The sequence below is a fragment of the Vulpes lagopus genome, chromosome X, assembly GCF_018345385.1.
Source record: "Vulpes lagopus strain Blue_001 chromosome X, ASM1834538v1, whole genome shotgun sequence".
NCBI classification, from domain to species: Eukaryota; Metazoa; Chordata; class Mammalia; order Carnivora; family Canidae; genus Vulpes; species Vulpes lagopus.
In genome coordinates this window covers 10,439,121-10,460,198 of record NC_054848.1, presented here as the reverse complement: position 1 = coordinate 10,460,198, position 21,078 = coordinate 10,439,121, and the positions used below count along the sequence as shown (strand labels likewise).

Below are 21,078 nucleotides of genomic sequence, written 5' to 3'. Positions count from 1 at the left end.
TCTCTCTGTCTGTCTCTATGTCCACCATGAATAAATAAATAAAATCTTTAAAAAAAAAAATAAAAATGATTCTGGGGGAATCCCTGGGTGGCTCAGCGGTTTGGCGCCTGCCTTTGGCCCGGGGCGCGATCCTGGAGTTCTGGGATCGAGACCCGCATTGGGCTCCCTGCGTGGAGCCTGCTTCTCCCTCCTCCTGTGTCTCTGCCCCTCTCTCCCTCTAGGTCTATCATAAATAAATAAATCTTTAAAAAAAATAAATAATGTTAGATACAGTAAGGGAAATTCTTTAAAAAAATAAATAAAATAAAATAAATAAAATAAAAAATAAAATAAAATAAAATAAAATAAAATAAAATAAAATAAAATAAAATAAAATAAAAATGGTTCTGGGGCAGCCCAGGTGGCTTCAGCCCAGGGCGTGATTCTGGAGACCCTGAATTGAATTCCACGTCAGGCTCCCTGCATGGAGCCTGCTTCTCCCTCTGCCTGTGTCTCTGCCTTCATCTCTCTCAATGTGTCTCTATGAATAAATAAATAACATTTAAAAATAAAAAATAAAAATGATTTTGCAATGAGCATCAGGTTTAATGTCTGTTTTTCCTTGTAATAAATTCCCAGAAGTGAAAATTGCTAGGACAGAAGTATGCCCCTTCTAGGGCTCTTGGCGCGGTTGGCCAAACTACCCCAGAAAGGGTTAGGCCACTCAGGCTGCGGAGGGCTTTGCCTGGTTATTAGTGAATGCTCTGCAATAACCCTGTTCACCTTGTGTCACAGGCACTGGCAGCTGCACTTGCCAATAGGATTGAAACCCAGACTTGAAACTTTATGCATTATTAAATGTCAGATAAATGGGTAATACCATACTGCAAATATTCAAGAGCAAAAGTACCAACTTATTTAGCAGTTTTAGTTGCCCCATAGGTTGTGTACTAACTTGAAACATTTCTCTCATCATAAAATGCCTTTAAACATTTTTCTATAACTGAACAGAAAGTTTTCTTTATTGCCTAGTTTCTTGTATTTGAGAATGGTCATCCTGTGTGTAAGGCATTAGGAGTTCTTCCATTGCCATTAATTCACTATTGCTTACAAATCATGTAACTACTGAAATATTGTACAGAATTTCTTTTCCCTCTAATTAGTGTGTATATGGATAAGAGATCTTGTGATGATCACTTGTAAACTTAGATTTTGAGAATTATGTGATTCTGTGTGGCATAAAATCTGAAATAAAGAAATTTTCCAAAAAAAAAAAAAAAATTCCTGGGCGGGAACCCGAGGCTCGGGAGGTCAATGAACGCTAGAATCGCACTCGAACTAGGTCTAGGTGACTATTCCCAAAGCCTGGGCGTGTCCTCCTGGGCCACGACCCCCAGCCTTCCTAGTTCAAAACTACAAAATTACAAAAAAAACAGGAGAGGCTAAGTAAGGACGAGAGGGAAGATGAGAGCGCCCAGCGAAGGGCCAAAAGCCGAGGGTCAAGGAACTGGCGCGGGGGACGAGGGCGATGCCGAAACGACCGTCGTCTTCCCGCCGCGCCACGCGCGTCCGCGGACCCACAGGTGCGAGAGGCGGCGGCCGCCGCGGGAGCCCCGCCCCCTGCCTCCCCGCCCGTCTCCAGCCATTCCCCACGCTCCGCCCCGGGAGGCGGAACCGGATCTCGCGACACTTTCCCACATGGCGCAGAACGCAGCGCGGACGCGGCGGCGCGCGCGGGACTTCCGGCGCGGGCGCCACGTGATCCGCGCCGGAACCGCATTTCTGGTCTCCCGGGCAACAGCCCCTCCCGCCCGCGCCCGTGCTAGCTCCTCACAGGAAGTAGGCCCCTGCTCGCCCACCGTCCGAGATCCGCGAGCTACGAGCCCACGAGGTGACTCCGGGGACGGCTGGGTTTCCTTGGGGGAGCGAGGGAGGAGCCCGCAGGCCCCGGAGCCTGGCTTCCGCTGGTACCGGGAGAGCGGAGGGCTTGCCTGTCACGGGGCGTAACCTCATCCCGCGGGGCCCGTGACATTCTTAAATGCTTGCTCGTTAATGGCGCCTGGACACTGGTTCCAGAGACTCCCAGCTGCAGCGCTTAGGAAATCACTGGATGACTTTTAAGAATTGTCATGCCCGGGTCTCCATCCCGGACCACTTAAATTCGAAATTCTAGAACTGGGGCCCAGGCATCTCTATTCCTATTAAACTCCCCGCCCCCCCCCCCCCCCGGGGATTCTGAGGTGCCGAGTAACACTGTGTTAAGCCAAGTCTGGAAAGTGAACTCGGACTTTGGCCCTACAGCCCAGTATCTGAACAGAACATCACCCAGAGGAGCCTCATCCTTGCAAGGATGTCTGGAATATTGATTGACCCGTCTGCTCAAAACTTAGGGTTTTCTCTTTCCCTTACACTTTGACCTCTGTGGGAGGCCAAGCATTCCGGTGGAAGTTACCTAAAGAACATTTGGCACCTCTGGTCTTTTATGCGCCTTACACGTGGGGGTGGAGAAGGCCTTCGCCTACTTTTCTAAATATTTAAGTGCAGTTGAACCAGGGACCAACTAAGTACCTTTTAGTTCTGAAATCCTGGGAGTTTCTTAGTACAGATCACACGATTCTGAACAGTTTTACCTTTTTCAGGAATGATTTTTTTTTTAAGTTGTTTCATAGGCTAGGTTCTGTATTCCTAGGGTTTTGCACCTTAAGTCAGAACAACATTACTCGAAAGTCTAGACTAAAGATTAATAACACTTCTGGGTCTGTTTACTCTCAGGATTTCCATGAATTGCGGGGTGGAGATAACCTTTACAAATACAACCTATAAATAGAGCTTATAACAGCTCCTTTGGGACGGTAATGCCAACAGATACCATGTATTTTTAAAGATCGTTGGTTAGTGACTCGGGATATGTATAACTGAAGGCAAGTTCACGGTAGGGTGTACAGATCTCCTCTATGTTCATTGCTGTGCTGGGAAAGTATATAAAGCTCCAGAGAGAAATATTCATTCTAAAACTGTTTTGCACATGGTGAAAGATTATTTTGGTTTTTAAGATCCAGCATTTAAGGGTGGAGTCAGATGAGAAGGATTGGGGAAAATTGAACAATTAAGGCTGAGTGGAGGCTGGAGAGATTTCAAACTAGGTGTATACGACTCTTGGACCCCTTCTCTCCCGATAGGAAATTCAGCCATATAATAGTTGGACAAGTAAAAAAAGAGTGTAACTGGTTGGTCAAAGATCAGATGAATTGAAAATACTTTATAAAAAAAATTTTATGTATTTAAACATCTGCTTTTGGAAAAGATTCGGACCTTTACGGTTACTTGAGTGACTAGCTACTCAGTTTATTTAGGAAAGGCAGAAGGAGGAGGAGACACTGTTATCAGAAAAAAACAATCTCACCAGCATGCAAAGGCAGGAAAATATACCTATGGTTTTTATGCTGGAAGGAAAATAGGAAATATAAAAGAAACAGATTTCAAAATCCATGCCTATAAGTAATTGATTAAATGAGTGGGATGTACTAATTGCCGTATAAATTCAGAAAAGACACTGATTAAATGGAATTACCATGTATGTCTTTATAGACTTGAAATAAAGCTCCTGAAACTTACTGGTGGTTTTAACCATTTTAAATGAGTCGTGCCTTTTGCTGGTAGGCTCCGAACTTGCATAACCTGCCTGTTCAACCCTTGGTCCCTTACAGTCACACTAGGTTTGCTTTGTGAAGGATACACTTGAAGTGAAATGAATTTACTGTTTTGTCCTCTGAGTTCTGTTACTGTTACATCCTTACTGGTTATCCCAGTTTTCAACTGTCCCATTGCCTGTTGTGCTCATGAGTCGGAGGGTCACTTTGTTTTTCAGTGGCCTCCTATTTCACTTAAGATTTTGACTTTGGCCCCATGGGGATTTCATGAACTTGCAAATAAATCCACTCAAAAATCTATCACCCTGCTGATAAACAGTGCCAGGTTGTGGGTTTTGTTTTGTTTTGTTTACATTTTTATTTATCCATTCATGAGAGACAGAGGGAGAAGCAGGCTCCCTTCAGGGAGCCCAATGTAGGACTCAATCCCAGGACCCCGGGATCACGCCCTGAGCCAAAGGCAGACGCTTAACCACTGAGCCACCCAGATGCCCCATGTCTTGTCTTGTTTTTTTTGTTTTTTAAAGAACAATGCTTAACTACATCTTTTCCGTCTTTACCCTTCCCCATGCCACACCTTCCTTTGTGGCATTACTTCTAACAGCAATATCCGAGGAGAGTAAACGGGTTTGGGATTGAAGGAATGAAAAGGAAATAAGATTTTTGGCTCCCTCGCCCATTAGTTTTAACAGTGGTTGCTCTCGACACTACAGAACTTGGTCTCTGAACTTGGTAGCATGTGCCCTTGTGGGAGGCCTGTGTCTGGCCGGAAGATAGAACTGGGATTCATGAGGGTAGAAGGCATTCTTGAGCCATCTTTGTTGACCACATTACCCAGCAGGAACCATGCTAAGCCACAGGAGGGAGCCCATGAGGGTATTAAGCCAGTTGAAACTCCCATCAGGCAGCTGGGGGTGGTGGGCAGGAAGCAATGCTGTCAGAAAACCTCCTTTTATTATTATCTTAGTTGAGGAAGTTCCTACTGGTGTATATATTATTGAAAGACATCTCTGATAGGGTTATTAGTACATATATGGAAATTCATTAGAACCACACATGACTCAGTTTATGGAATTTCCACTTCTCATTGTATCTTCATTTATTTTGAGCAATCTCCAGCAGACCCCCTTCTACCCTAAAACATATACCGAAGGCCTAAATTAGATCCTCCAAATTATCTGGTTGATTAAGAGAACCAAATCAACCAGGAATCTTATCAGAAAGGTTTGGCAGCCCCAGTGGCTCAGCGGTTTAGCACGGCCTTTAGCCCGGGGCATGATCCTGGAGACCCCGGATCGAGTCCCACGTCAGGCTCTCTGCATGGAGCCTGCTTCTCCCTCTGCCTGTGTCTCTGCCTCTCTCTCTCTCTCTCTGTGTCTCTATGAATAAATAGATAAAATCTTAAAAAAAAAAGAAAGGTTTGACATTAGAGACTTTAGCCAGCATAACTTAATGATTGATTTCTAATGTGTTTCTATGCAAAATTCAAAGCAGGTGAATTTTCATGTATTTAATATTCAGAATTCTACTGGAAAAAGAGGCTAGATAGAAAAATCCAGTTGCAGACTATGCATTATTGTTTGAGGAGAATTTGTGTTTTTATTTGTTGATTGTGATGACACACCAAGATCCTGTATTTATAGGAATATAGATACACAATAAAAAGAATATGTATGATGTCACAACCTCTCAACAAAACCATATTACTTATTTGTTGAATTTTTTAATGACTCAATGGAAATAGTTGAATTTCTTCCATTGAAAACGACAAAGCTCTTGTCTGTTAGTCTTCTTGTATATTTATGTATTTAAAAATACATCCCCGGGCACCTGGGTGGCTCAGTGGTTTAGTGTCTGCCTTTGGCTCAGGTCATGATCCCAGGGTTCTGGGGTCGAGACCGCATCAGGCTCTCTGCTCGGTGGGGAGCGTGCTTTTCCCTTTGCCTGTGTCTCTGCCTCTCTCTCTCTGTGTCTCTCATGAATAAATACATAAAATCTTTTTTAAAAAAAATCTCCAAAGTAAATAAACATACATCTCCAGGATAAGCAGATTAATTGAAGAATAAGTGTATTCTTTAAGAAAGGCTATATGGGAAAATACATGGTTTAAGACTCAGGGCACTGCCTTGCCTGTGGGCCCCAGGCCTCGGCAGTGTTTCATGAATGACCTCAGCGCTGTTTTTTTCCTTCCTTCTCTGGTGGTTGAGGACAGACAATGAATTCAGTCTCTGTACTCGCCTGGGCTCAGCTGGGTAGTGACTATTATGCCATTGTGCTCACTGGGGAGGGCTACTGGTTTGCTGGTACTGTGGATCCCAGCCTGCCCTGACATTGCCATTCTCTTTTCTTTCAGCTCCACCATCCCATTAGGAGAAAAGCTGCTGTTCAGTTCATGAAGACGTGTGCTATAAAAGAGTAGGAGATACTTCCAAAGAGGTGACAAATGAAAGATAAAATTAAGGACCATTGAAAGGCATCTAAATCTGCTGCAATCATAAGCTTGCTTTTCTTTGAACTGGTGGCTGAAAGTGTTTTAATGTCTAGAATTAGTTTCATGTTGGCTTTTCAGAAACCCAGGCGTTTTTTTAGGTCCTTAAGTTCTCTGTGTGGAAAGAGTAGCCGCTTTGAAAAAGTTAACAGGACCGATTCTTAGAGGAGGTTTTTGTTTTCCCTTAGGAACTCACTGATGCACTTAGCAAGAAAGGATATGTATTCCTCCTTCCGGGGAAGAGCTGGGAACTCTCCTGCTTCCCATCCTTGGTGGGTTGCTGTCCAGCCCATGGCAGCTAGCAGGGTCTCCATCAGAAATCATGGCAGTACTTGTGCATTCTAAGCCCAGTTGATTGCAGGAGTTGGGGTTTTTGTTTTGTTTTGTTTTTTAATTAAGTCTTTAAATACCTATGTAGATCTTTAAGAAATGGTTCCATTTCCTTATTTAGTCGTGGAGACGATTCTTTTATCCCAGATATTAGGAACTGGTCACCAAGATTGTTGGTTGGTCATCATCACAGTTGTCTTGCTTCCACTCATCTTATTCCAAGCCTAATTTACGAGATGAGTGAGAATCACAGAGTTCCTCCACGGCTTGCCAAGTGGAGAATGAGCAACAATGAGGGCACTCTGCGTACTGAGAGCAGAGTCTATACAACTGAATAACGTATTCACATGAAACAGGGGCTGGCAAAGGATGGCCCACAGCTTGTTTTTTGTACTGCCTGGGAGCGAAGAATGGTGTTTATATTGCCAAAGGGTTGTTTTTAATTTTAAAAAAAAGGAGAAGAAGAAGAATGTGTGACAGAAACTGTATGTGGCCCACGAACCCAAAATGTTTACTATTTGACCCTTTATAGAAAGAATTTGCTGGCATAAAATACCAAGAGTAGTGCTGGAAAGTGCAAGCCAATAGTTATAAAGCTGCGTGCAAGCTACTACTCCTTTAGACGTTTTTCTAGACCTTCTTTATTTTGTTTGAGAGTTTACTTCGTTTGTCATTCATTCTCAGGAACTACTTTTAATTGAATATCTGTAGGAATTGAAGAATCTTAAAGTACTCAAGATGTAAAAGAATGTGATACATAGGTTTTGGAATTTGAGGAAGGAGAATAATAAAGCCAGGGGTGAGTGAGCATATGCGACACACAGCTCCAGGACTCTAAACTTGCCGAAGGATGGCAGCAGATTTGATTAGAAGTGTCCCAACGGCCAAAACCAGAAAGCACTATCAAAATAAAATCGATGTCCAAGATGCCTGTATTCCATCATTAAGATAAATTCGGCTTTCCTTCACGGCCTGGGTCTTGAAAGAGTCTAGTGCCTTAGCCGACTAGTTGGTCTGCTGCTTAGGGTGCTGGTACACCGGGCTGGATCCGAGCTGCTTGTGCTCCGAAGCCTGGAATTGGGTTTCTTCAGCCACCTCAGCCCACTGTCCTCGCTTCCTCCTTGCAGAAGCGTTCAGAGCGTGCCTTGTGTGATCTCTCAGACAATATAACGTGGCAGCCCTTCTAGCAAAGTATTTGTCGAATCAAAGGCATAAATAAGTAGCCTCTCCTCAAATTAGTTCTCCCTGCCCTCTTTTAATCAGTCATTGACATTCGAGCAGCCTGGTGAACGTGATGAATTACACTGGAGCCTCTTGAACAGTTGTCTATTTGATAGCACATGCCTACATTTCTATCTCTGCAAAGTGGAACCTCTCATAAGCCATCTTGTACATTTTCAGAATAACTGTACTATTACTTTTAAAGCCAGGCTGAATTTTCCCAATTATAAATAAAAACAGGACTTCCCAAGGCCTGCAGTAGTGTTCAATTACAATAATGTTTATGGCATATTTGAGGCTGAATCCAGACTTCCCAGTTCAGGATAATTAATATTTACATTGATCCTGGTTCTAAGTATGTTTTATGAGGCATAGAAGTCTGGATTCAAAACTCTTAATTTCCAGAGGACACGTAGATGCCTCCCAGACTTTTCAAATTTAATTCCTGTGCTACTTGTTAATCTGTAAAACAAATTTGATTAAGACACACATGTAGTTCACTTTAATGGCATTATGTGCTGCAGGCTCTCAGAAAATTATTCAGATTTCAGTGATACCAATATGAAACCAGGCTGGAATGAATTAGCCACTTACAGGGTGCACCTTACAGTTCACTCAAATATGTACTGATTTCTACTGTAATTTCATTTGTGTTAGTGTTACTTCTCTGGGTGGTTAACCCCTTAATTGTATTGACTTTTCTATTTCTTCAGTAGCTTGTAAAGCACATAGGCACTTAGCCAGGTTTTCAGATAATTGCTCACGTTTTAAACCTTTAAATTATAGTTTTAGAGTAATGTGAACTTTACACTTATATCTTCACTGCCTTGGTTAGCTTTTTTCCAGTTTACATTCACTGCATGTGTGTGTATTCCTGAACTTAGAACAGTGAACAGGAAGTGTGGGCTGTGTTTAAGATAAATTTACAGAAGATCATGTCAACCCTCTTAGAAATAGCCTATTTGAAAGCTTATTATATTTAAAAGAGAAAGTGAATAGTTCTCTTCAGGCTAAATCTTAAAAAGATGTGGTCAATTTAACATCTCAATTTTCCACATTAACCATAGCAAAACATCTGATAGAGATTACAAAATAAGCAAGTTCTTAGAGAATTTTAAATTCTACCCTCTAATTAAATGAAGGAGGAGAAACAGGCCTCCTTCAGCATCTGATTTCCCAGAGTTTCAAAACCTAAGTAGCTGTTTGCTCAGCATCACATTGTGTTAGTAGTTCCATCTAACAGACGCTTAAATTCTCATCCATTCTAGGATAGTACTTTTGGTTTTCTTCTGCTTTTTATTTTAAAGATTTTATTCATTCATGAGAGACAGAGAGAGGCAGAGACACAGGCGGAGGGAGAAGCAGGCCCCATGCAGGGAGCCCGATATGGGACTCAATCTCGGGTCTCCAGGCTCATGCCCTGCGCCAAAGGCAGGCGCTCAACCTCTGAGCCACCCAGGCATCCCTGCTTTTTGTTTTTATTTAAAGTAATCTCTACATCCAATGTGGAATCTGAACTCACATGACCCTGAGATCAAAAGTTGCATGCTCTACCAACTGAGCCAGCCAGACATACCAGGATATTTTACCTTTTTTTTTTTTAAGTACATTCTGATGTTCGCTGGCATTTTAGTAGCTCTGAACTCCTGAACAGGAAGGGGGGAAATCAAATTATTTTAAATGGTTCATAAAAGGTACAGCTGCAGATTAAACTTTAGGTATCTTCTGCTATATCAGTACCATCACAAGCAGGTAGGTAGGGGTAAAATGAGTAAATCCTGGCTGAGCAAGGTTGTTGGGCAAAGGCATTCTATGTGGGCACTTGGTGGAGAGTCTTCATGGAAGTTTCTTCTACAGAGATGCAGAGTGTAGGCAGGGAGTATGTGGTGTCATAGGCTGGCTGAGAGATGCAAATTATAATCAAAACCAAAACAAGGCTTGTCTGGGGGCTTAAAGCCCAAGGCACAACCCAGGCTGGAGAGAGATCTCATTTGGAGAGGCTTCTCCAAGTCCCAAATCTGGCAGGCAAGACCCAGTAATGGTTTCCAATGAGCTGGCAAGACATACTCTATTCAAGCTGTGGGGCCATCTAGGGTTAATTTAAATTGGCATCGGCATGAGTTAAGGATTAGTAAATAAAGTAATCGTTGTAGATTTTTAGTTCATGTTCTATATTAATATTTTTATATACGTATTAACTAGTATGGTTCTTTCCAGTCTTTACTTTGAATAGGTTAACAAATATTGGAAAAGTGCAGTGTCTTTTGAACCACAGAATCCTATCTAAGGGGATCCCTCGTTTTCAGCGCACAAGGTCGTACCCCCGGTGCCAGGGCCCTATAGTGTATGTAGCGTGGAGATCAGGCATGGTACTGGGAAGCCCATCTCTGAGGAGCCGCTTGTAAACCATGAAATAGCCACAGATATCACACACGTGTACTGACCACATGTTTGCACTGTGGTTCTTTCCTAGTTTCAGTGCCCATTTGTACTTCCACAGTCAGAGATGGCAGCAAAGGTAAGACTTTTTTTTTTTTTTTTAACTCATAAGAGAAAAAGGTAAATTTTAGTCTTGAGAGTCTTGGTATTCTCATTCCATGATGGAGAAGACCAAAGAAACAATTCATCCAAAGGCTGAAAGTAAAGGCACCATTGGGAAAGTTGCTAGACAGCTTTTGTCCAGGCACTGAGGAGTGAGCAGATGTTTAGGGGGCAGTGACGGAGCAATAGAGAACATTAGTCCATGTGGTTCTTAGAATGAGTTGCTTAGTTATCATGGGTAGAGAGGGCTGAGATGGTTGACATTGTATCTCTGCCCATATCTTATGTAAAAATGGTAAATACTAGCCTCTGTTCCCACTTTATCCTGGCCATAACCTCAGACTAATTGTTCTATGTGTGCCTCATGCACACGTAGTTGGTGTGTATTGTGGGCGTGGACGTGTCCTGTGTCCTCTTTAGCCCAGCAGTAGTGTCCTAATGTAGAGTAGGTATTTAGTAGATACTCGGTAGATACATGTTTACTTGGTTAAACGTTGGAAGGTTCTCTTGAGAAAGAACTATATGGTATGTAGCCTCCACCTCCCTTTATTCTGTAGGCGGCATCATGGAAAGCCACCGACCCTTGGTTTTCTCATCCAGTCTATGCAAGATACTGGCAACATTACCATCAGGCGATGGCCTGGATGCAAAGCCACCATGGTGCCTACAGGAAGGCCATAGAATCTTATTTCAGTTGTCCATGGCCCTTCCCTCCTGCGGCCCTTCCTGGAAGCTCATACCCTAACCAGGCCAAATCTCCTCGGCCCTCTCGTGACCATCTCCTGGCTTCCACGGACTCGCACTGCGGTTCTTCGCATTCTAGAAGGTCCCGGCAGCATCCACCAGCCCGCAAGACGAAACACGCAGAGGAGGAGGCAGGGTCTGAGTCGGATGGGGGTGTGGAGTGCGACCTGAGCAACATGGTGATCACAGAGGAGCTGCGCCAGTACTTCGCCCAGACCGAGAGGCACCGGGAAGAGCGACGTAAGTGCGCGCCCTTCCCCCACACACTTCCTTTCCTTGCCCTGCCTTTGGCATTGTCTTCTATCCTCTAGTTATCTTATACCTTCCTACTCTTCCCCATCCAGCCACACCCCCACTGTCTGAGTTTCCAGAGGCATTTTAGCTAATACAGGACTTTCTCTAGCCCTAGGACACAGCATGTCCCAGGGGCACCTCTGCCGTCTCCCGGGTGTCAGACCCTCGGGCACATGGGGTGCGGGCCTGCGCCTGTGTTCCCTCATCTACACACTGGCCCTTCGAGCGTATTCCACCCCATTCACAGACAGTGCAGGCGACCCTGCAGAAGGTTCATTCACTTATTCCAGGCACACAACTAATCACTAGCTGTTGGGATTCAAATCGGGGTCAACCTGACTCCCAACCCCCGTGCTGCTTCTTCTAGCGCAAGCTTCAGGATTGGGTTTGGCCCTGAGACTGCCAGGTTTTTAAAATACTGCTGCCGCCTCACTGGCACAGAGCGCTGAGACCTCCCTGGTGCCAGAGAGCTACCAGGTCTTAATTATGAAGCGCTGTCCAGAGCAGAGGTCACTGTGAACCTAAACAGTCTAGGACTCAAACCTTCTGGTTGGATCCCACGTGGAAGCAGTCAGCTATTAGAGTCAGAGAAGTGTGATAATGCTTTTCTCTGTTCCGTGGCAAAGAAGGAATTGTCCCTTTTTAATTTCTTACCAAGTTGCCGCAAAGAACTAGAACTGCTTATTGTGCTCTTACTATGAAAAGTCACCAGACCGTTTACATTTGACGTGTCTCAAACAGATACACTGTTCCCTGATTATCACCAGGATCTAGTTTCAATGTTGCTTTTAGTGACTTCTAATTATATGATATTTTACTTAGAATTTTTTAATAAATAGAAACAAACAGAATAAACAAACATAGAAGTCTGAGTTTGGGCAAGTTTTGATTCCATCTTTAATTGATCTATGTTTTCCTGATGAGGGGCTTATCGATCTCCAGTAGGTACCAGGAACTGAGCAGTGGACTTTGTATACAGTATTGTGCCCTTTGGTATCTTAAAAGTAGACAATGATGAGGGAGAGGACATGTTCAAGCATGTCCACATTTGGTTGGAATGCCGTTTTTTACAGCTTTTGAAAAAGAAAATATGATGGATGTGGGGTTTCTTTCTGTTGTCCTTACCAGAGGGTAGAAAAACGTGTTTTTCCAACCAGAGATTGATACTTCTAGGATAGTAATTCTAATTAAGGATGAAAACAAACTCCAGTCATCCAAAAGGCCATTTTGAATTATCTACTAATTTAAAATTAACTTGATATATGGTCATCCAATAAAAAATAGATACAAAGATAATGAAAATAAAGTGACTGAGGGTGTCTTTGCAATATCAGCAGTTAAGTTACAGATATGGCTAAGAGCCATTCCCGTTCTTCCTCTTATCTTGGTCAGGAAGGATTCTAAGTAAGTTCAAAAAAAAAAAAAAGTCATAGAAATTACCTGCTAAGTTGTACCTGGCACTTAATATTGTTTTGAATGAATGAATGAATGAAGTGTTTCAGTATTAATTGTGAGCCTTAATTCAGAGGTTTTCAAATATCTCATAAAGTGCTAAACTTGCTTTGCTTATGTAGGACATTTTACAAAGCAAGTTAGGGTTTGAATGCTTGATAAACTTGATGAACTTCATATTTTGTTTTTTAATTATTCCCAAATCTGCTGAGGTGACTTCAAGGCTCCAGATTGCACTGTTATTATCATCACTGCTGTCAGCTGAATCGTGTTCCCTAAAAAAAAAAAAATCTGTTGGAGTCCTGTCCCCAACCCCCAGCCTCAGGATGTGAGCTTATATGGACATAGGGTCTTTACAGGGATACTTCAGTTAAAATGAGGTCCTTAGGGTAAGCCCTGACCCAGTATGTATCCTTACAAAACGAAACGTTTGCACACAGAGATAGACACACACCCAAGGAGAAGGCCGTGTGAAGACTTCGTGTTATAGGGTCCCGCTCGCCTCCATTACTTCTCAGCTAGAGGTTCTTATCTTGTGGGTCACCTACCCTAACCTGCCTGTGCCTGAGTCACCTCACCGCTGAAATGGGGATCCTAATTAATGGAGTGGTAATTATGAAGATTCGATGAAATAATAAAAGATAAATTAGAGAACCAATGCTTGCTACGAATTTAGTGACCAAGAAATGTTAGTTGTTATGGTTAGTTGCTAATAACTCATCGTTTAGTGTGGATTATTAACCATATACTGATTTTACTCTGATGCTGAATGGGTTAATTAGTGCTTCATTGAGATTCTGCATAATTTTACTAAAGATGTTCTGTGCTTCAAAAAAAGTCATATTTCTGCTCCCCACTTTTCAAATTCTTAAATTGACTTAGAATATTTAAAAAGCAAAAGAGTCAAAGTTTTGGTGTCGATCCAATTTAGTTAACACAGTTTCATCAAAGTAGTCATTAAGACTACTTTTATTCCGTTTCAAGGCCATTCTTGTTCGGTATAACAATATACTAAAATACATGGAAAAAATGAATGTACTTTCATATTACTAATATAACAGCACTAAACACATTGAGCTTCTGCTTCTTTGTTCTTTGTAAATGTGTAGTTGTAACATAATTGAAAACTGCTTGTCATAGGGTCTCTGCGATGCTTTTATCTGTGGTCTGCTCTAAAAATGATCAGGTCTTTGGGAGATGTGGAGATTGTCTGGCAAGGGTGAGAACATGCTGTGGTGTCAGAGTCTACTCTGACAGCTAAAGATTTAAAAGCAGCCAGGGCCTGACCCTGCACCCCCAAAAACAATGGGCCTTATTTTTTTCACCAGCACTTTTGGTGGCGTATAGGATGAATACATGTTCCTTCAAGCAGTAATGAAGGACGAACTCAGATGTAAGCAGTTTGAATGCCCATGGTGCTTTCTAATCCATTACTTCACTAGAAATGTTCATGGAAGTTAAGTTATATACACAGTTGGGATATATTTTAGTAATAATTAAGGACCTGAGCAGTGTGAATACTTGGTTAAAGATGTTTTGTTTTACTCTTTGAACCACTAGAAGCTACTTACTCAATAAAGGCAAATTCAACTTTGAATATGGATCATCTAGAGAACACAGAATTTTATGAAGTTTCATTAGCAAGGAGAAACATAGAGAAATTTGATTTTATTTTTCAGTATTATTCACTTCCATGGGAGTATATATGTTATATAATTCATCATCATCTGAGTCTTATATTTTCTTAGAATAAGATCCTTCATACTGGACAGCATGTTCTTGTTTGTGATTACTGCTCTTCCAGATAATCTCTAACATATTTTAATGATAACAAAAAAATTAAGTAGGGTAAATAAAGAACTCCTTCTGTGCAGTGGGAACAGACATGCTTTTGATTATGTTATATGTCATTTCCTAATGAGATATTTCCGTTATTCAAAACTTCACTGGTAATATTACTTATGGGAAAGTAGATAATCGTGGAGTCTTTAAAGGTCAGCTGTGTTTTCAATTATTTCTTAGGAAAAATGTTTATTGTTAGGTTAAGAAAAGTATCATGTTTTAGTCATAAATAACCATCAACTGAGACTGCAAGGTTATAGTCCTAATACTTAGAAGGGAAATGAGTGAAAGTTATCATTCCCAGGGGAGAAGAAGGCCCTCCGAAACAAACAGCACCACTCTTGTCTCAGGCTTCCCCTGTGTCTTGGGGGTAACAGTGGGGTTAAAACAGAGACATATTCACAAAGAGCTTAAACCCAGTTGGGAAGAGGAGACAAAATCAAATTACAACTGATACCTAACAGAGCCATCTATGGCATGGTCCCCGGGTACTTTGCAGTGATGGGTAGAACCAGTGAACTCAGCCACCAGAGGAGTTTCACAGGGTAGTGGTAGAAAATGGAGTGTGCTCGAGGCCTTGAGGGATAGGGTCAGTTGAGATCGGGAAAGAAAGGGGGTAAGTCCACTCCCCACTTAGCACTCAAAGTGCTATTCTTACCACAGGGCCCAGGTGTGCTTCTAGACATTTGATGGCAGACATCTGCTCCGTCATGCTGTGTCCACTGGAACTGGAAGGTTTAGATGAGTTTTCATTACCGAACCTTCTGTCAGTCAGCTGGAACCCCATCCGGTTTGTCCTCACTCCACCCTCTATGGAAAACCTGGAGGACCCAGTGAGGCGTACCGCCCCGAGTTTAGGGAGCCGCTGTGGTCTAGTCGATGGGAGTAAAGCGTGGCGGCTAACTGGCTGAGCACAGTTCCATCGTGTGTGTGTCTCGTCTAGCTCAGATGTTCAAAGCACATAAAACCAGTCGGTGGGAAGGTGCATATAAGAGGCCGTAGAGAAGTGGAAGGGAGGAGGGGAAATGCACTTTTATACTAAAAGTAAAACTGGTGATTATCCACTGACTTCATTTGTCACAGAGAGGGATGTGAGGTGATGATGAAGACCCATCAGAAATGGCTCCGGGTCTGCTGGCAAGCACCTGTGTTCTGGGGGTGTTGCTGACGAGCCAGATATGAGTCATTTGTGATATAAATCAAGCCTGTCCTTTTGCTCAGTTGTGCTAAAATCATTAATTCTGGCAACATAGCAGAGAATACAGTCAGAAAGACATGCTAATCCTGGAAAAACAAGGAAAAATAACGTTCTTCAACACTCATTTGTCTTAGCGCTATGTCTTCCAAAATGTTCTGCCTTTGCGCTAATTATCTGTGGAATACCGGATGAATGTTTTATTGCTATGTCAAGTTTTCTAAAACCCAAGTCACTTCTCATGATTTTGTTCTCCTTTGTAGACTGTAAGTCCACCTTGGTAGTAGCATCATGTACATTTATAGATTGAGGGGGAAAATATCAAGGTTACATACCCTGACCCAGATGGGATCCAGTAGCATTTCTCCTTAATAGGAGAAATTACTGTTACTATTTTTTTTTTTTTTTAGATTTTACTTATTTATTCATGACAGACAGAGAGAGAGAGAGAGAGGCAGAGACACAGGCAGAGGGAGAAGCAGGCTCCGTGCAGGAAGCCCGATGTGGGACTCCATCCCAGGTCTCCAGGATCACACCCCGGGCTGAAGGCAGCGCTAAACCGCTGGGCCACAGGGGCTGCCCTGTTTTCTTGTTTTAACCCTATATGCATATTAGCCATTATATTAGTTTCCTAGGGCTGCTGTAGCAAATGACCATAAATTGGGTGGCTCAAACAACAGAAATTTATTCTCACAGTTCTGGAAGCCAGAAGTCTGAAATCAAGGTGTTAGCAGGACCCATTCCCTCCAAAGGTTCTGGGAGGGGCTCCTGGTATTCACTGGCCCATGGGAGCATAGTTCCAATCCTGCCCCCTTGTTTACATGCTTTCCCTCCTGTGTGTCTTTGTGTCCTTTTCTGTCTGTCCTACGGACACTCTCGTTGGGTTTAGGGTTCACACTAACCCAGTATGATCCCATCTGGATCCTTAATTACATCTGCAAAGACCCTATTTCCAAAGTAGGTCATATTCTGAGGTTCCATATAGATGTGAATTGGGGGGAGGGGGCACCATTCAACCCGCTACAGCCCTGTTTTAAAGCTAGAATCTAAAAAGATACTCTGACTTGTATTAAAACAAATTCCCAGGGCAGCCTGGGTGGCTCAGCGGTTTAGCACCTGCCTTGATCCTGGAGACCCGGGATCGAGTCCCACATCAGGCTCCTTGTATAGAGCCTGCTTCTCCCTCTGCCTGTGTCTCTGCCTCTCTCTGTGTGTGTGTCTCTCATGAATAAATAAATAAAAATCTTAAAAAAAAAAAAAAAGACAAATTCCCGTAACTGAATAGGCTGTGAGGAAAAAAAGCACTGGGTATCATTGAGTCCCACATCTGTTTTCAGTAAAAAAAAAAAATGACCAACTTCTCCATGACAAGGCACCTGTTATGTCTGAAGTATGATGTTCTGCTTCTCTGCTTCAGTCAGATGATTCTCCATCTGGTCGAGCCCTCACCTTGTTTTGATGGGAAGAAAAACTGCTAGTGATTTAGAATCCTTTCTTTCATTGAGGAAGGAAGCAATAAAAAGAAAACAGAATAAGTGATGCCTTCAAGTGAGGATATTCTGTTCTAAGGTTTGCTTGGGTCCCGTAAGTCAGTATAAGCTAAAGTACTTTCAGGTGCTTAGCGGTAGCTTCCAGTGTCCAGCCAGTGTGAAGGCATTTGGTTTTAAGCTGACTGGTTTTCAGATTTGTAGTCTACCCTTAGGACTTTCTTTTTTCAATTGTTTAAGTAAGTAGAGGCACAGTGACTCAGATGTAAAAGAACAAGATCAGACCCCATCTCATTGGTGCCCCCGTCTCCCCCATCCTCTCTGCCATGGAACCTACAGGATGAATATTTTCTTGCTAAGGGAGCACTGCCCATCACCTTTTGAGATTTGAGCATCTGTTTCTATCCCTGAATTGTCATCATTTTTCTTCAACAGCATCTGTAAGAAACAGCTGTTTACAAAAAATAATGTATGGCCTCTGTCCAAGCTTTCTCTCAGCAGTCATTTCCTGAGCACCTGCTTTGTATCAGGCATCGTGTGTCCTCCTGGGGCTGAGGGTGGTGGGGGGTGGTGAAGGCGACAGTGCCCTTTCCCCATACATGACTTCCACAGGTGGGTTCTGGTGCTAGCCGGTCAGTGCAGGGAACAGTCTAACCGCCCCTTAGGTCTCTGTTTTAGGGCAACTACCCACCATGCTGTGGGTGCTTAGGTGGCTCAGTTGGTTAAGCGTCATCTGCCTTCCACTCACATCATGATCTCAAGATCCTGGGATTGAGCCCTTTGTTGTTGAGCTTTCTGATCAGCAGGAAGTCCGCTTCTCCCTCTCCCTCCCCCTGCTCATGGTCTCTCTCTCTCTCTCTCTCTCTCTCTCTCTCTCTCTCTGTCTCTCTCAAATAAATAAAATTAAAATAAATAAATAAATACCCACCATGCTGGAAACCGGGAAAGCTCTAAGCCTCTTGTGAGGCAAGGAGGGGACAAGGGTTGAGCCTTAAATTTTCATAAGGAAACCTGAGCAGGAGGGAGAGACAAGAAGAGAATTAAGAGCAGAGGGCTGTGCCTTTTATTCTGTTTTTCTTATACTCAATGAGCTTCATTAACTAAAACCCTGTGGTGGTGACCCATGAGCATGTGCCAAGTGTGAACTTGTAGAGCTGCACTGCCTACATTGACTGACAGCTACACTTGGCTCATATTAACAGTGTTTCATCTACACATGTCAACCATCGGAGGAAACATTTCAACGTAGACTTGTTATACTGATTTACTACCTGTAAGATAGTTTTGGTTGGAAGAGTAGCAGAACCGTGTTAAATTACAAAGAAAAGAAAAAGAAAGATGCAAAAATAAGGTTAAATTCACATATCCTGGTGGCAGAGAACAACACTTGCTAAGATAGCACGGATCTAGTGTTTATTAAAACTTGTAAATGCAAAAACTCAGATTTAGACAGGAAGCTGAACATCTGTTGTGTCACTAGATCTGTCAGTAAGGCTGATTATAGTCTTGGGACAAATGTGAAAGTAAAAAGACTGAGGTCTGGGAACCTCTGTTCTCTAGCTGCACAGGTTCTGGGGCCCCCGCAGCTCCCCCTCAAGGGATTGTTTCTCCTGGGCCCAAGGATTGATAAGAACCCAAGTCTCCCTTAGGTGGCAGAGGGAACCTGTGGTCCCCGACTAATGTGGAAATGCCACACTTTCAGAAGAGTTGTCTTTGGAGCGTGGGGGTATACAATCTCAACACCCATGAGAACTAAACAGCTCACATCGTCATGTTTCAAACTTGGCAAAAAGACCAAGACTGAGGAAGAAAAACATCTCAACCTCCCCTTTGTTGGCACCTTACGCCAGTATTGTGGATCACTTCTGCATTTCACAGTAAGCCGGTTACATCTCCTTTCTGGGATAAGGTAATGGTTACGTTGCACTTGTTTGCTTGACAATCATTTGGCATATCTGTAGATGACCTCCTCGCAAAAGAAATAACCTGCAGATGTGCTAAGTCAGAAATGGCCTTCCACATTTATAGTGTTCCCAAGTTTCCAGAACTCCTTCCCTCAACCCCAAGGTGATAACGTGCGAAAAATGGAATTACAGATGTGACTGCCTAGCCACAGACATGCCTTGCTGCTCACTCTGGGTTCCCTTCTATTCTAAACTTTCTGCTTTAAAAAAGAAAAAAGAAAAAAAAAAAAGATACAAGGAAAGAAAGAATGATTTATGTCATTGTTTTATTCCCTATAACCATCTTCACTCCTTATTCAGTAGCATTTCTCTCCGTAGCAATAAAAGCTACAGATATGTGCATTCTGCTCTCCATTTCTCTCTTCCCAAAAGAGTTGCTTACAAAAATCTGTCAGTTGGGTAAATTCTACCTTATACAACGTTGTTTCATTGATATGTTTATGTTATTTCTGTTCACATAATATAATGAATTTCTTGCTTTATAAGAATCTATTTAAATTAGGATTAAAATCAGATAACTCTATCACTTGAAATTTAGCCTAAACAAAACAAGTGGAAAGTCAAGTCCCACGGTGAGGAAGTCGCTGCACTGTTGCAGATCTGTTAACATAGGAGGAAGCTTAGAAGTCAGGTCCTCCTTCCATTGGTAGGATCGCCCTGGCTCGGCCCTATTGCCTTGCGCAAGTATTGAATTATTGGACTCCATTTCCTGGTGTGCTCTGTGCTTTGGCTGTGGGGAAGGATCGGGGCTCATCACTGCAACTCTGTAGTACCAGCACTTGCTCTTTGCCAGATTACCTAAAATCAAAACCTCTAACACGGGGCTGAGTTTTGTCCCCCAGCACCTCATTTGTACGCAGAAGTACCACTTCTTGCAACCCGGGACTTTGCAGGAGGCATTTCGTTGCCCTGCTGGCCTGGAACAGTGTGTGAGAACAGGCGAGCCCCCGCCAGCCCTTCCCAGCTGGGCAGCTCGAGGCAGGTCACATAGATGAGAGAGAGCTGTATTCGGGGCTCAGTGCAGAGGTTTGAGGGTGCTGGGCGACTTGTTTCTCGGCGGCTTTTTGCCGTTTCTGGCAGCGTATGCCTCCCAGATAGGCAAACTGCGTCTCCTAGGCACGCGGGCAGCGGTGTGCGGTGATGCCTTAGACCCTAGTGAGCCTCTCGGCAGGCACAGCCGGGCCGACCTGGCGGCGCAGCTGGCAGCCGCATCCCCGGGCTCACCCCGCCCCCCGCCCCCGTGTTGCTTCGTTCCCAGGACGGCAGCAGCAGCTGGACGCCCAGCGCCTGAAAGACTACGTGAACGCCGACCACGACCTGTACTACAGCAGCCGCCGCTCGGTGGACCCCCCGACCGAGAGGCCCGGCGAGCGCCGCCAGGCCGAGATGAAGCGCCTGTATGGGGACAGCGCTGCCAAGATCCAGGCCATGGAGGCCGCCGTGCAGCTGAGTTTCGACAAGCACTGTGACAGGAAGCGGCCCAAGTACTGGCCGGTCATTCCGCTCAAGTTCTGAGCCCGGGCCGCAGGGTACCCAGCCAGCACCCCCTTCCTTTTGGATTCATTAAATCTCTCCTTCTGTGCATTTTCTCAGGGAAATTTCTCTTATACTGAGAAATAAGCATGTTGACCAAAGTCCCAGGGGGCCGATCTCAGGGCTGGATGTGATATGTTGGCCGCTTGAAGTCGGCAAGACGCATACTGTTGCCAACAATGAAAGATTTTCCTTTGACCTAAAATGATTTCATACATATTATGCTTGATGAAGACAATAATACTGTTCAGTTATTAAAGTCCCCATTTAGAGATACTGCCTGGTGTTTTGCCTTTTTCTATTTTCTTGTCTTTAATCCAACTACAACGGACATGCCTTAAATGAGTCAGACGTCCTC

The 21,078-nt window shown here is 43.4% G+C and overlaps 1 protein-coding gene across 2 annotated transcripts; it reads left to right on the top strand.

Moving 5' to 3' along the window:
* The first annotated feature begins 1,721 nt into the window (after positions 1–1,721).
* Positions 1,722–20,996, top strand: GEMIN8 (gem nuclear organelle associated protein 8). 2 transcript variants are annotated; one of them, XM_041741679.1, is made up of 5 exons: positions 1,722–1,870; positions 5,983–6,065; positions 10,142–10,186; positions 10,767–11,193; positions 20,446–20,996. In XM_041741679.1, exons 3-5 carry the CDS (start codon positions 10,175–10,177, stop codon positions 20,700–20,702), a joined length of 696 nt encoding a protein of 231 aa, XP_041597613.1. In that variant the 5' UTR covers positions 1,722–1,870; positions 5,983–6,065; positions 10,142–10,174; the 3' UTR covers positions 20,703–20,996. The 2 variants fall into 2 exon arrangements, with proteins under 2 accessions (XP_041597613.1, XP_041597615.1); XM_041741681.1 differs by having other exon boundaries at positions 9,886–10,186.
* Positions 20,997–21,078: the final 82 nt, after the last annotated feature.